The sequence below is a fragment of the Equus caballus genome, chromosome 6, assembly GCF_041296265.1.
Source record: "Equus caballus isolate H_3958 breed thoroughbred chromosome 6, TB-T2T, whole genome shotgun sequence".
NCBI classification, from domain to species: domain Eukaryota; kingdom Metazoa; phylum Chordata; class Mammalia; order Perissodactyla; family Equidae; genus Equus; species Equus caballus.
Genome location: NC_091689.1, coordinates 76,364,329 through 76,377,803, shown reverse-complemented (window position 1 = coordinate 76,377,803; position 13,475 = coordinate 76,364,329). Strand labels below are relative to the sequence as shown.

The 13,475-nt window shown below is 41.7% G+C and overlaps 1 protein-coding gene across 2 annotated transcripts in view; it reads left to right on the top strand.

Annotated features, from left to right (window-relative positions):
• Window positions 1-13,475, top strand: part of DBX2 (developing brain homeobox 2) — a 39,314-nt gene that overhangs the window by 15,574 nt on the left and 10,265 nt on the right. For both annotated transcript variants that reach the window (XM_023643419.2, XM_023643420.2), the window contains one exon: window positions 11,895-12,082. In XM_023643419.2, the coding sequence (XP_023499187.1) occupies window positions 11,895-12,082 (188 nt within the window). The remainder of the gene's footprint in view (window positions 1-11,894; window positions 12,083-13,475) is intronic.

Sequence of the window (13,475 nt, the reverse complement as noted above, 5' to 3'; positions counted from 1 at the left end):
CGTATGTAAAAACAATCTAACTAAAAATAAATAAAGTTCACCTTGATCTTGAGATTTCTATGTCAGGTAAGAATCTGTAGACAGAGAATTTGAGTTTGGGTTAGAGAAGTCCAGTGAAGGAGTGCATTCATTGCAGCCGCCCAAGAGAAAACATGGATTCAGGTTTACGGCTCCATCAGGTGAAAAGTGAAAGAGGACTTGAGTCAGACGAAAGTACAGAGCAGCATCACGGTTGAATGCCGATCCTTGCTGCCTCTCTGCGTGTGTTTTATGAATGTTGCAGGAGAGCAGTTGCTCCACAGAATGATTCCTGACAAGTGAGGCAGCAAATGCTGGCCGTTTAATGAGCTGCGAGCTTCTGAGCATCTCTTTAGGGGGCTGATACTTTCCCACAGAGCACTTTACATGGCTGGGCCCCGGCCACAATGGGGGACAGACCCGTGACCAAGCTTCACTTTCACTTGACTCATCCACACGCGACCTCACCACGATTTTTCACTGTGCAGATGAACTTTAGGAACCATTTCACACGGAAAAGGCCCGGGCAAGGGTCAGTTGCCCTTTTGTATCGTCATAAAGCCAGGCTCTGTGTGTCAGTCTTTTCTCCTGTCTCACATTCCAAGTGAATTTCTGGACACCATTTAAAGCACTTGACTGAAAAATAAAGCAGTGAATGAAACTGACTTTTATAGACTCATTCTAGCTCATCTTCCCATATAACCCTGTCCACCTGAAAGGGGATTTAGTGGATGAGCTGAGTGTATACAGGCCTTGCTGAATACATAGGGCCCATTATCAACTGTGGGGATTGTTTATTAACCAGGACTGATACGCTACTATTTTGGAAGTGACCTATTAATTGTCCATTTAACTAGAACGTATTGATTCAAATAGGAAAATGGAAACCATGACTAAACCTTTTACTCGCTCCTTCAAGGTGGTCTCCTATGAGGGCAATTGAAAACTGTTGTGCAAATTAAGGAGACATTTATCACCATATATTAGAGCATTAGGAAGAGACTGCTGGAAAACCCAAATATCTGATAGTAGTGTCGTGGCATCTTGGAATTAAGTCTTTAGTGTTGTATTCTAGGGGTAGAGATTAAAAGAGATCCTATGCTAAATTTCAGTGATTTCACCTTGATGTAATACTGATCTTCTACTTCACAAAATCTCTGGCAAGGTAGTTTGGGTAAGTGGAAATGGACCAAAAAAATTCCGTGTAACAGGTGGGCATTCATGTATGTGTGAGTGTGTGTGTGTGTGTATTCATTTTTCAGTAGTGTTTTAATAAGAGTCGCTAAGCCATAAAAGTACACTAACGCCCAGGGTAGTTTAGTTAATAGAGTGCATAAAAGTAATTCTAAAGACGTTCCTAGATAACTTCAGCTTCACAGTCGCTCAAAAAATTAAGCAAGTCTCATTTTCCTCCATCTGCTTCTTAGTTCTTCCATCTTTATGGCAGAACTGTGGTAAATTGGGGTGTCTATCCTGGGAGGCTTATAAAGTCTTATTTTCATCTTTTTTGTTTTTATTTTTTTGGTGGGGAAGATTGACCCTGAGCTTACATCTGTTGCCAATCTTCCTCTTTTTACTTGAGGAAGGTTGTTGCTGAGCTAACGTCTGTGCCAGTCTTACTCTACTTTGTACGTGGGATGCTGCCACAGCATGGCTGATGAGTGGTGTGTAGGTCCATGCCAGGTATCCGAACCTGCGAACCCCAGGCCGCTGAAGTGGAGTGCATGAACTTAACCACTATGCCTCTGGGCCGGCCCCCATCTTTTTTATTTAATAAAACACACAAGGGGAAAATCAGTGCAGTTCAGATCAAGGATGGAGAATGCTGCATTGGTTTGTCTCCATTTCTCCATAAAGTTGGCATTTTAAAACAATTTAGAGATGCCACAGTGTTTTTAATAAACTTTGGTGTCTCATTAGCTAAAAAAAATCTGAAATGAATTTCTTGTTTATAATGTTTCTTATATTGGCAGCAAATAATAATGAAATGGTGGATTTGTGCTGTCAATAAAAAATTTTTACATAGGGGCCGGCCCAGTGGCGCAGCGGTTAAGTGTGCACATTCCGCTTCTCGGCGGCCCGGGGTTCACCGGTTCGGATCCTGGGTGCGGACATGGCACTGCTTGGCACGCCTTGCTGTGGTAGGAGTCCCACATATAAAGTAGAGGAAGATGGGCACGATGTTAGCTCAGGGCCAGGCTTCCTCAGCAAAAAGAGGAGGACTGGCAATACTTAGCTCAGGGCTAATCTTCCTCAAAAGAAAAAAGAGTTTACATAAATAACCATGATACCAAGGAACAGTTAATAAGGCTTACATCTGCACTGGAATCTTTTTATTTAAGGTATTCAATAAATTTTTTATTTAATTTTTCTAGATGTTCTTTTTTTAATAAGAATGATTTTTATGCCCAAGCATTTCAATTTTTTCCTATTGTACAAAAGAAGGAAAACAAACTGTCGAAATAATCTGGTATTAAATTTCAGCCTGGACAGCCAAAATTAAGGTTTTATTCTAAAAAATTTTAATAAGTGATGGAATCAGTGGCCCTCATCACTGTTTCGAAGTATTGATGTCACTCTCTTCAAAAGTGTTGATCAGATCAACATGTCTGTAACCAGCAAGTGAAATATCATTTTGACTTTTTGACATGGTTTACTTGTTTAAAGTTGATTTGGTTTTTCTTGTTAACCTTTTAGATTTATGATTGACTTGTTGTTGCAATGTGGAAACAATCAGTCATCCAGTGCGCGGCTCATATATAGTAAATAGCTTAATAGGCTATTCAAGCACAACTGTTACAGTGGAGAAAAGTTAAAAGGCAGTGGTAAAAGTTCTTCCCTCCCCCAAAGCAGTGTAAGGAAAATCTTTGATATTACATCCATAAGGTTCTTTTCAAAATAACATATTTCTCAGCTAAAATGAAATAGAAAGTTCTGGAAATTATGCAGAGAATGACCTTAAAAAAAAACTACCTGTGAAAGTATAGGAGTCTTATTCATGTAGACTAGCTAATTGAATTAATCAGGTAATTATTTTGTGTTGTCTTTGAGTACCCAACTTGAATTTGACCTTTTTAGAACTTTATACATTAAAAGACAAAGTTTAAATTTGGAGCAGCATCATAAGAATAGGAATGGCGAAATATTCTTCTGGGACAAACTGTTCTGCCTTTTTCTTGGGAGATGAACTTATAGTCTACATTTTGAGATCATTTTACTATCTTCCCTTCCTTGTTAAAGCTTAGAGTGTAATATATATACTCTCCAAATTTGAATTTAGGATTTTGTTGAAGGCTGCAGGGAGGGGACATTATTTTAATATTGTGGATGTAGGTTGGTCCTGTGAGTGTCACTGTCCAAGATGGGCAACGCCTCTGATTAGTGTTCTGGCCGCCTGACCTGGCTGTGTTCTCTTCTGCTGCTCTCAGCTGGAGTGGTGAGTGGGCTGAGGAAACTGACCAAGATGTGTGGAAGTCCACAAAAGGCTGCGTGAAAGTTTCTTTTATAAGGATTTATCTTCAGCCCTCTAAGTCTTCAGAGGGATGCAGCATTTTGTTCTAAGAAGAGAAAGAAGCCTAATTATTTTGGTGAAGACATAGTCAAGTTTGTGCGATAAGTTGAATCTAGGTTGTGACTTCTCAATAGCGAAGGGAGGGGGGCTCCATAGATAAATGACACTCGGTCAACCAGGGAGAATAGTTAAAGGAGTGGGAGACTCAAAGACAATGGATTTTCCAAGTTGACGGTCCTATTCAGCAGTTCTGCAGAGGCAGTGAAAGTGTTTGGGCAGCTGTTCGTGGAATGAGGTTTCCTTTCTCCCCAAATGTTCAGAAGTAGTGGAGGCTGGGGCTGGGGAGGGGAGTTGCTTGGTGCTATAGGGTGTTTGTCCCTGATCTTGTCTGCAGCCCTTGCCTGAACATAACATGAAATCTAATAGAGCAGCTGGTAAAGTCCTGATTTTACAATCTCGAAAACAAGTGTGCCAGGTACAGAATAGGGGAGGCAGAGAAGTGGCTGCATAGAACAAAGTGGCAAAGGGTTGTTCTCTTAGCTCAATATGTGTCTTCAGTATGATATGGGGATGTTGGATTGTGCTGTTAGAAATAGTCTCCAGAACAAGGGAGTTAAGAGTCCTCCTGGGCTCTGTAAAGGTCTGACTGCCACCACCTATTCAGTTCTGGAGGCCCACTTTAAAAGGCACTTTGGAGAAATTTGCATAGAAAAACCAGGTCAGGAGGTGGTCAGCAACTAAAATGGTGAAGGGTCTATATGACTGGTCAGGAAGTTTTGAAAGCAATTGGGTACGTTTAGGCTAGGGGGGAAGAAAAATAATAGGACATGAGAATTATCTTCAAATTAGATGTACTGTATTCAATATAAATATCAAGGATAGAATTGGGGCCAATGAGTGAAGTTTAGTGCAAGTTGAATTTCGGCTTAATGTAAGGGAAAAATTTTTAGCAAATCAAACTGTATGATAATGAAGTATTATTGTATAGCATTCTCAAATACTAGATTATATAGCGATTGGAACATAGACTTCTAGTTTAAATAGGGGGGGCCAGGCAAACGCTCTATCTTCTCTCTCCAAACCTCAAATCCAGAGGAATTACATAAAATACACACACACACTCACACCACATCTTCACACTTCAAAATAAGAAGGGTAAGAAAGCTCTTCACGGGAGAGAAATTGAGAAATGCCTAAAAGATAGGCGACGGGAAGTAACAAGTTGTGAGTGTTCTTGCAGAGAAAGAGGAGCCGACAGACAAGAACCATCCCGTGTGTGAGGAAAGCTGTCTTCGGGAAGGAGACACAGACTCAGGGTTCGAAATTACTTATGTTTGAGGACATAGTTAATGGAGGCTGACGGCATCTTAGCTGGCCTGGTGGGGAGGCCAGGATTAAGCAGATGACCTCTTGTCTCTTCTTGCTCTGAGAAGCTACTGTTGAATCTATAGAAAAGGATGAAAGAATTCTGTTTCTGAAAGGTTTGTTGGTAATCTCTGACTTGAGCTATCCTGAAATAATCTTAAGTTTTTTTACTGAAAGCCTTGAGGGGTCTAGATTCAGTATTGCTTCATAGACTTGTGATATAACTTCCCTGCAAAGTCAGAATGATGTTGGGTTATCAGTTAGTTTTTAATACAGAAGGCCTGTGTAAACTGAGAAAGACAACCTGAAACAACTTGGTTTATTGGTAGTGGCCATGATATTTCACTGTTTGAGTTGCTGTGATCCGAAGGTAGCCCAGATTGGGAGTAGAGGCTGGAACAGGAGAACAGGAAACAGCGAGGCCCATGCCCTGGCAGGGTCCAGAAGCTTACCATGAAGCAAAGGGCAGCACTGGGCATGAATGGTTCAAAACCCTTTACTGAACTGCCTGAAGCAATAAGGTGAAAGGACGTAGGACAAAGGAAACTACTCCAAATGGGATCAATAATCCAGAGATTCAAATGAGTCAAGATGAGTCTAAACATCACACAAAGTGCTAGCACACTGTTTATGGGACGGGACTCTGTTGGCTTGTAGGGGGAACAAGATAAGGCAGAGCTGCATCTATTTACTCTTGGGCTGGTGTCTAGATAGTGATTGCATTGGGTCCCCCTTTGTGCTCTAGGTTGCTGGCTCTCATAAGTAGCAATGCCCTGTCTTCAGAGTTAAGACCTCTTTCCTCGAGGTCAAGGCAAAGGCAGAGGCAGAGGCTTCCACTGGTTTATCTAATGCTGTGTTTCTCTATTGCTCCCCCCACCCAACAGTGTCATTCACACACAGCCCACCTCCATTTGTAGTGCCCTCCACGAGGGCCATTACACACAGGGATTCTGTGAGGGGTGGTGCTTGGGGGCTATGTCAGGATCCAGGGAATTATGCCTTTGAAAACTGGATCTGAGGTCATTCTGCCATTTTAATACGACTTTCCCCACCTCCCAACCTCTTTATCTGCCCGCTCATAGCTTTGACAATCTTTGGTGTAATTTTAAAGAGCATGTATTGGCCTCACTCTGCTTTGATGCATGACCTCAATTGCACGACTGAACTTTCTGGAGCCTCAGTTTTCTCCTATGGAAATTGGGGCTGTTAATATCTACCTCTGGGGGTTATTGTAAAGATTACATGACACGCTGCATGTAGCTGGCACATATGTGAGCACATGTTGAGCCCCAGATATATATGGAAACCACATTGTACAGTAATAATAGTAATAATGATATCCTCAAATTGGTAAAGCCTGTAGCACCTGTATTTGGTGGCCTTGGCTTTTAAAGCCTCTTTTCTACTACATGCCTTAAACTCTGTATCTGTTTATTTTTATTTTTATATTATTCATTTTTTGTCACCTGGAAGTTTCCATACTAGTCGGACATGTGTCATGAATTTAGGAATAGTCAGAGATATTTGTTGCTTATGACTTTTCAGTAGCTTCTGAGAGATTTTTTGTCTCCAACAAGTTCGTGAAGTCCGTATGTTTGTTCTGTAGGCATAAATTTGAGCACATGTTCATAGGTTTAGAAGGTATGAAAATGGTGTAGCTTCATCATGCGGTTTATGATTCCATCCAGAGAGAGCCATAAAAGACTCGTGGGTGAGACATGGAAAGGAGCATCCATGGTAGAGATGGCATCTTGTAGGAACCCAAGGCCATCACTTTATGAAAACAAGCATGATCTGGGTATTGAGAGCAACGCTAAGAAAAACCAGATGACTAGCAAAGAAAGGAAGAATGTGATATTTTTTTGCCATATTTTTTTCTCGTTCGTTGGTTGTATTGATGTTTGTCATAGGGCACTGAAACCTGAGGGCCAGACCCAGGAGTTAACCCTGTGACCCTCATAACCACTCCAGATCTCTCTTTCAGAGACTGAGGTGTGCTTTGGGTCCCTGCCCCCCAAAGTGTTAGTATGTACCACATTGGTGAGAATAATTTATTTGTAGATTCCCTTGATGGCAATCTTCTTTCTCTTTACTTAAAAATAGCTCATCAGGAAAACCTATGGGTTTTCATAAAAAGTGTTAGGGGCAATTTAGATGTGTTACCCATTGTTTTATTTAAACAAGTAGATCTTGGTGAACAAGGGGCTAAAACAAGTGGAATCATGACCCGTACTTGTAAAACCTGTACTTAGAGAAAAATATATGTAGATTTTTTTAAGCTGGGCTTTTGGTCCATAAATTTGTTTTGTATGTCTATATAGATATAAAAAGTTTTATTAACTCAGAAAACATTGGCCTTTCTAAAATGCTAAGTTGGTTAGGTCCTCCTTGAAAGTCTTTCTTTTATGGCAAGTTATAACCTTAATTCGTTTCAGTCACCCCTGGCCCTAATCTACCTTCCCAGCTTATCTCCTGTGTTCTTCCCATTCATACTCTGCAGTCTGGAAACACCAAGCTGTGTGAGATTCCTAGATCCACCATGCTTCACATTTGTCCTCACCCCACTCACCCATCTGCAAATGTTACTCCCTCTTCTCTGCTTGCAAGAGGAATTGCTATTCTAGCTGCTCTTCTCTCTCAGGAGTTAGTCTGTTGGCCTCCAAGTCTAAGTGGCTTCCTCTCTGGAGCTTAAATGCTTTCTGTGCTTGCCCTGCGGGTATTTATTTCACTGTACTGCGGCTGTCTGTATTCTTCTCAGACCTCTCCTTATCAACTGTGAGCATGTGAAGGATGGATTGGACTCATCTTCAGTCGCTCTGCCAGATTATTCCCAAAAAGGTTGCTGCAGAGTTTGCTTGTTCTCCTTTGAAAATAGAGCTAGACTTAAAATGTAGAGTGGAGGTGAATTATTTGTCCATAACTAGAACAATAGCCTGTCTTAGTGTTTACTTTTTCCTTTTCAATCTTTTTCTCCTCTGTGTTTTTACTTAGTTGTAAGCATAGTATGTATCTTATGTGTATTATATGTATCTCCGCTGTTGCCTGGGCTTCATAGCCCTCATCTTTAATGGTTCTTTAGAATTTCACCAAGTGGATATAGCATAATGTACTTATGCATTTTTTACCTTTGGTTAAGTTTCTTCCCTCACTTTTAATACATTTGGCTGTAATAATGGCAGGCTGGATACATTTACAAATTAAGAGTGCCAGAATCAAAATATCAAGTGAGAAGGGCATGCTGGGATTTGAGGACACAGTTACCAGGCTGTGTAGGAGATGCCATGTAGCCTAGGCTCACACACTGGTCCAAGACAGGGTGCAGAAGCCTGTAGTCACAGACAGGAGCTCTGGCTGTGTTTATAAGTGTTTCTTCCTTCCCGTTTTTGACCCATCATGCCTGAGTAAAGAGGCAGTGTGGGGCAGAGGAAGGAGCCAAGAGTTTGGATTCGGAAGGCCTTGCTACCAGCTGAGCTCTGCGTCCTTTCTGTAGCTTTGGACCTTAACTGCTCTGAACACTGCTTCATCTGTATGGAGGATGCCTGTGGCATATGGTTCTTATAAGAATCAAATGAAATCCAGCAACGGGAAGTAAAATAGATTTGTGGGATCCTTACTCTAGGCTAGCCACTGAAATTTTTGTGTGCTATTTCGTCATATCCTTAGAGCAACCCTGTAAGATAAGCTGAAAGAGACTAAGTAACTTGCTCCAAGTCACACAGGTAAGTGCTGAGTTCTAAAATCAGTTCTGCCACACTCAAAGTCCTTTGTCCTCAGGCTTCCTAGAGAGACATCGTCCCAACAGGTGAATTTGTGCTCTGAAATAATGCAGAAGGGCCAATTCCATGGTCTCTATACCGAGGAAAGTTCATAGAAGAAAAGCGTTTAGAAAGAGATGAACATATCGGGATATTTAGGATATTTTATTATTGACCAATATTACATAAAACTATTTAAATCTTTGATAAAGAAATCGTGAATCCTGTTGTCAAAACCTGACTTCAAGATATGACCTTGGCATGAAACAGGCAAAAAAAAATGGTGCTGTGAATGGAGAATTAACCAAGATCCTATGAGAGGATGAATGGAAAGGGCATCAATAAAAGTAGACCTTTGTAAAGAGTTGGGCTTAATGACACCCTGGGGGCTATGGCATTTCTAGGGAGATGCGAATGTTACAGAGCTGGAAGGAAAGAGGGAGAGGCCAGTGGTTCCTCTTGCAATGTGAGCATGAACTGGAGTGAGGTGTAACTCAGAGCTGAAGGACTAGCAGGGAGATGTTTGCAGTCTTTTAGACAAATAAGAAAGGAAGCTACCATGTTACAGAAGTAGAACTGACAAGATTTATTCACTTATTGACATTTTCCTTCTAAAATACAAGTCGGATTGTGTCAATCTTGTATGGTTTAAGAGCATTTGTCTTGGAATTAGTCTTCCTGGGTTTGAAGCCCTAGCCAGGTAACCTTGGGTGAAGTTACTTAAGCTACGTAAGCTTCATTTTATTCATCTGGAAACTGGGGAGAATAATAGTAGCATTCATGGCATAGATTGGTTGGGAAGATTAAATGAAATAATGCATGTTAGGGTTAACACAGAGTAAGTATAACAGTATAGAGTAAGTGCTCAGTGTATGTTTATTATTATCATGTCACACCCTGCTTAAACATCTTCTATTGATCTTCACTACCTATTGGATAATGTCCCAGCCCCTTATGGTTCTCTATGATCTGGCTCCATTCCACTCCGTAATCTCTTTGCCAGAGGTCCAAATGTCTTCAAGAGCCCGACAGGTAAAAAGTAAGCTAGGTGAGGCTGTGACAAACTGGGGGCCACATGCTTCATCTAAAGGGGACACCTGCTACTCACTCTGGAAGCTCTTTGTGGGAGGGTGAGCCCGTTGTGGTTACCTTTGAAGAGACGTTGTAGACCTGGGCTTCCTATGGAACCTCCCAGGTATTAAATGTGGACAATTAAATCAGAATTCTTCACCAACACTCTAGGACCAAACAAAGCCCATCTACAGGCTGGATATGGTAGCCAGCTTGCACCCTCTGCTGCATGCCCTTCCCCAGCCTTGCAGACTGCCTAGTTTTCCTTGGATAGACTTTCTTCCTCTGTGCCTTAGTGCTTTAGACATGCTAGTCACTCTGCCTGGATTGGTCTTGGTTCTTTCTCTCTTGAACTGGATTGTTCTTTTAGACTTGGCTCAACCTGACTATTTTCTCAAACTCATCATTTCCTCCTTTGTGATGCCAGAGCATTTTGTAGATTTGCTTGTTTATTTAGAAATAATTATTAAGCACTAAAATGCATACCAGCTACAGCTGTAAACTGGAGTCCCTGCTCCCCTGGTGCCTGTATTCTAGAATGATGTTCTTGTGCCAGTCCTCCCATGACAAGGTGAGCGCCTTGAGGCCAGGGACCATGTGCTGTTTGCCTCGTTTCCTTAGCAGTTAGCCCAGTGAGCCTGATACCCAATGTATTATTGTTCTCTTGCTGCTGTAATGAATTTCCACAAACCTAACATCTTAAAACAGTACAAATCTTACAGTTATGGAGGTCAGAAGTCTGAAGTGGTCTCACTGGACTAAAATCAAGGTGTCAGCCAGGCTATGTTCCTTTTGGAGGCTCAAAGGGAGAATCTGTTTCCTTGCATTTTCCAGTTTCTAGTGGTTGCCTGCATTTCTTGGCTCGTGACCCCTTCCTCCATCTTCAAATCAAAAAATGTAGCATCCTCAAATCTCTCTTTGACTGTGACTTCCTTTTTTGCCTTCCTCTTCCACTTATAAGATCCCTTGTGATTACAGTGGGCCCATCTCCTAATCTCAGGGTCAGCTGATTAGCAACTGTAATTCCATTTGCAACCTTAGTTTCCCCTTGTGATGTAATGTAACGCATTCACAGGTTCTGGGAATTGGGACCTGGCCATCTTTAGGAAGGCCAGTATTCTGCCTACCAAAACTGGGAGGCTGAATGAGTGAATGAATGAATGATGAATGATGAATGAAACTCTCAGAGGGTGGGAGCCAGTGTTGTGCTAGCCAGAAAAAGGCAGAAAAAGTATTAAATATCTCTGACCGGAAGGAGTTGATGCTCAGCTGAATTGGAGGGTGGTGAGTGGGGTCTTCCAAACCTCCCTTCTCAGGTTAAACATCTCTGACTCTTGCAAGCTTTCCCTGACATCCCAGATTAAGATCACATGCCTTGCATTGTGCTCCCAAGGCACCCTCCTTAGGAACACTTCATCACACTTGTGACACTAGTTCAATAAATACCTTCCACTCAATTTTTCAGGTATTGAGGGCAATAAAATACATCCGTCTTATTTCTCAATGTGTAGCATTGAGCAGGGTGCCTGGCATATGCTAAGTGTTCAAAAATTTGTTGAGAGAATAAATGAATGAATAAATAAAGGAAGAATTAGAGAAAAATGAGGTGTTTAAACCACTTACTACTTGTTCTGCATTGGAGCTTTGTGACCTGGGACCGTGGACTTTCTGACATAGTACATAAAATTGGGAAGGCAAGCATTCTTTTTTTTTTTTTTTTTGGAAGATTAGCCCTGAGCTAACATCTGCTGCCAATCCTCCTCTTTTTGCTAAGGAAGACTAGCCCTGAGCTAACATCCATGCCCATCTTCCTCTACTTTATATGTGGGACGCCTGCCACAGCATGGCTTGCCAAGCAGTGTCATGTCCGCACCCGGGATCCGAACCTGCGAACCCCGGGCTGCCGAAGCAGAACGTGTGAACTTAACTGCTGTGCCACCAGCCTGGCCCCGCAGCATATATATTTTCTCGTAATGGGAGCAAAGAGTATTTCTCAGATTCTCAGCAGAGTTCACGACCAAAAAGAGGTTAAGAAGCTCTGCTCTGAGTGTGCAGAGTTCAGAGGTGAGAGAATTTGGCCATGGTATAGAGAAGGAGGGTGCCATCCTGGGCAAGACAGCCGACTTCTTCTCACTAAAGCTAACTGGGCTTTTGTGTCTTTTTTTCTCGTCTAGGAGAAGAGAGTGTGCTGCCTCTCCTGACCCAGGACTCTAATTCCAAAACCCGGAGGGGTATTTTAAGAAGAGCTGTCTTTTCTGAGGACCAGAGAAAGGCTCTGGAGAAGATGTTTCAGAAGCAGAAATATATCAGCAAAACAGACAGAAAGAAACTTGCCATCAACTTGGGACTAAAGGAATCGCAGGTACTGATGGGCAGAAAGATGTCCACTGCTCCCGAAGCGCAATACAATGAAATCCATTCCTTTGGCAGATATTTGCTTTACGAGGCATGTCCTGGACTCTGAAGCATTATTGAAATAATTTCCTAATTTTTTGGTTGGTGGAAATATATGTCACAATTCCTATCTGGAAATAGGTTCATTTGCTGAGAGATCTAGGTTTTTCCCTGATTGATTCTTCCCGAAGGAAGAGAAATGCAAAGGAGGTGCATTTACATCATTAAGTTGTTTGCTCTGTTTTCAGAAAAGCAGGCCACATAATTCCCTACAAAAGCAGGAACCAGTTTTCCTGTCTTTTTGTTCGTTTCAATCCAAAATCAAGGTATGAAAGAGCGACTCATAAACACCTCTAAATGGATTTCATTATTTTGCACTTTGGGCTTATGTGAATTACAGTTAAGTAATTTCACATTTGAAAAACTTACAAATCTTTCTTGTATACTGAAGTTTCATATAGTTTTGAATGAGACTTTCTGGCCTTTTGGGAAGTGTAGAATACTCCAGGTAGAGATTGGCCTGCTTATTATAAATAATTAATGGTATAAGGCACTAGCATTTTCCTGTTTAATCCTTCTTATAATCACCATATGAAATAAGCATCCCCATTTTCCAGATGAGGAAATGTAGAGAAGTAAACATAGATCCCGTGTCACATAATGAAGCTGCTTTGGAGCTGGGCTCCCACCCTAGGCAACCTGACTCTGGAGTTTGCATTCTCCGTGACCTAGAGCCACCATGTCCTGTTATGCAGGTTGTTCACTGCACAAGGGCACTTGGCTGAGGGAGATGGCAGCAACTGAAATGCAATAGGTACTCTGCTTACTAAGCTGGCTTTCCTGGTGCAGAGCTACAGCCACCTGGATTTTTTGAATTAACATGAAACCGTTGAAGGGCTAGCAGAGGCCCTGTGTTAACCACATGCTCTATTGTTCTTCCCTCAATACAAATGATCTGGTTTCTAAGTTTGGATTTTATTAAACCGGTTATTTTTGGATGAAAATCTTATAACCTTGCTTCCTTTCCCTAGCTAGGGAAGCGATCTGTGTTCCTCCCCACCACAACTTTCTCTGGTCATAGGAAAGAGTATGTGGTGTGGTAGAGGGTAATTGGCCCAGCTCAGCCAGTCTGTGCTTTCCATGTTGTGTGGTACTAATGGTTCCATAACCTTACCTGACTGCCCTGTGCCTCAGTTTCCCAATTAAAAAACAGGGACAAATACAGGAATTCGATCTATGTCACAGAGCGATTTTGTATATATGACAGATAAATCAGTAGCTGTATCTTGATGGTCTGTTGTGTGCAAGATGCTGTGATAGGTGGGCAGTAAGAGGGAATATTGATAAATACTGATCAAAAT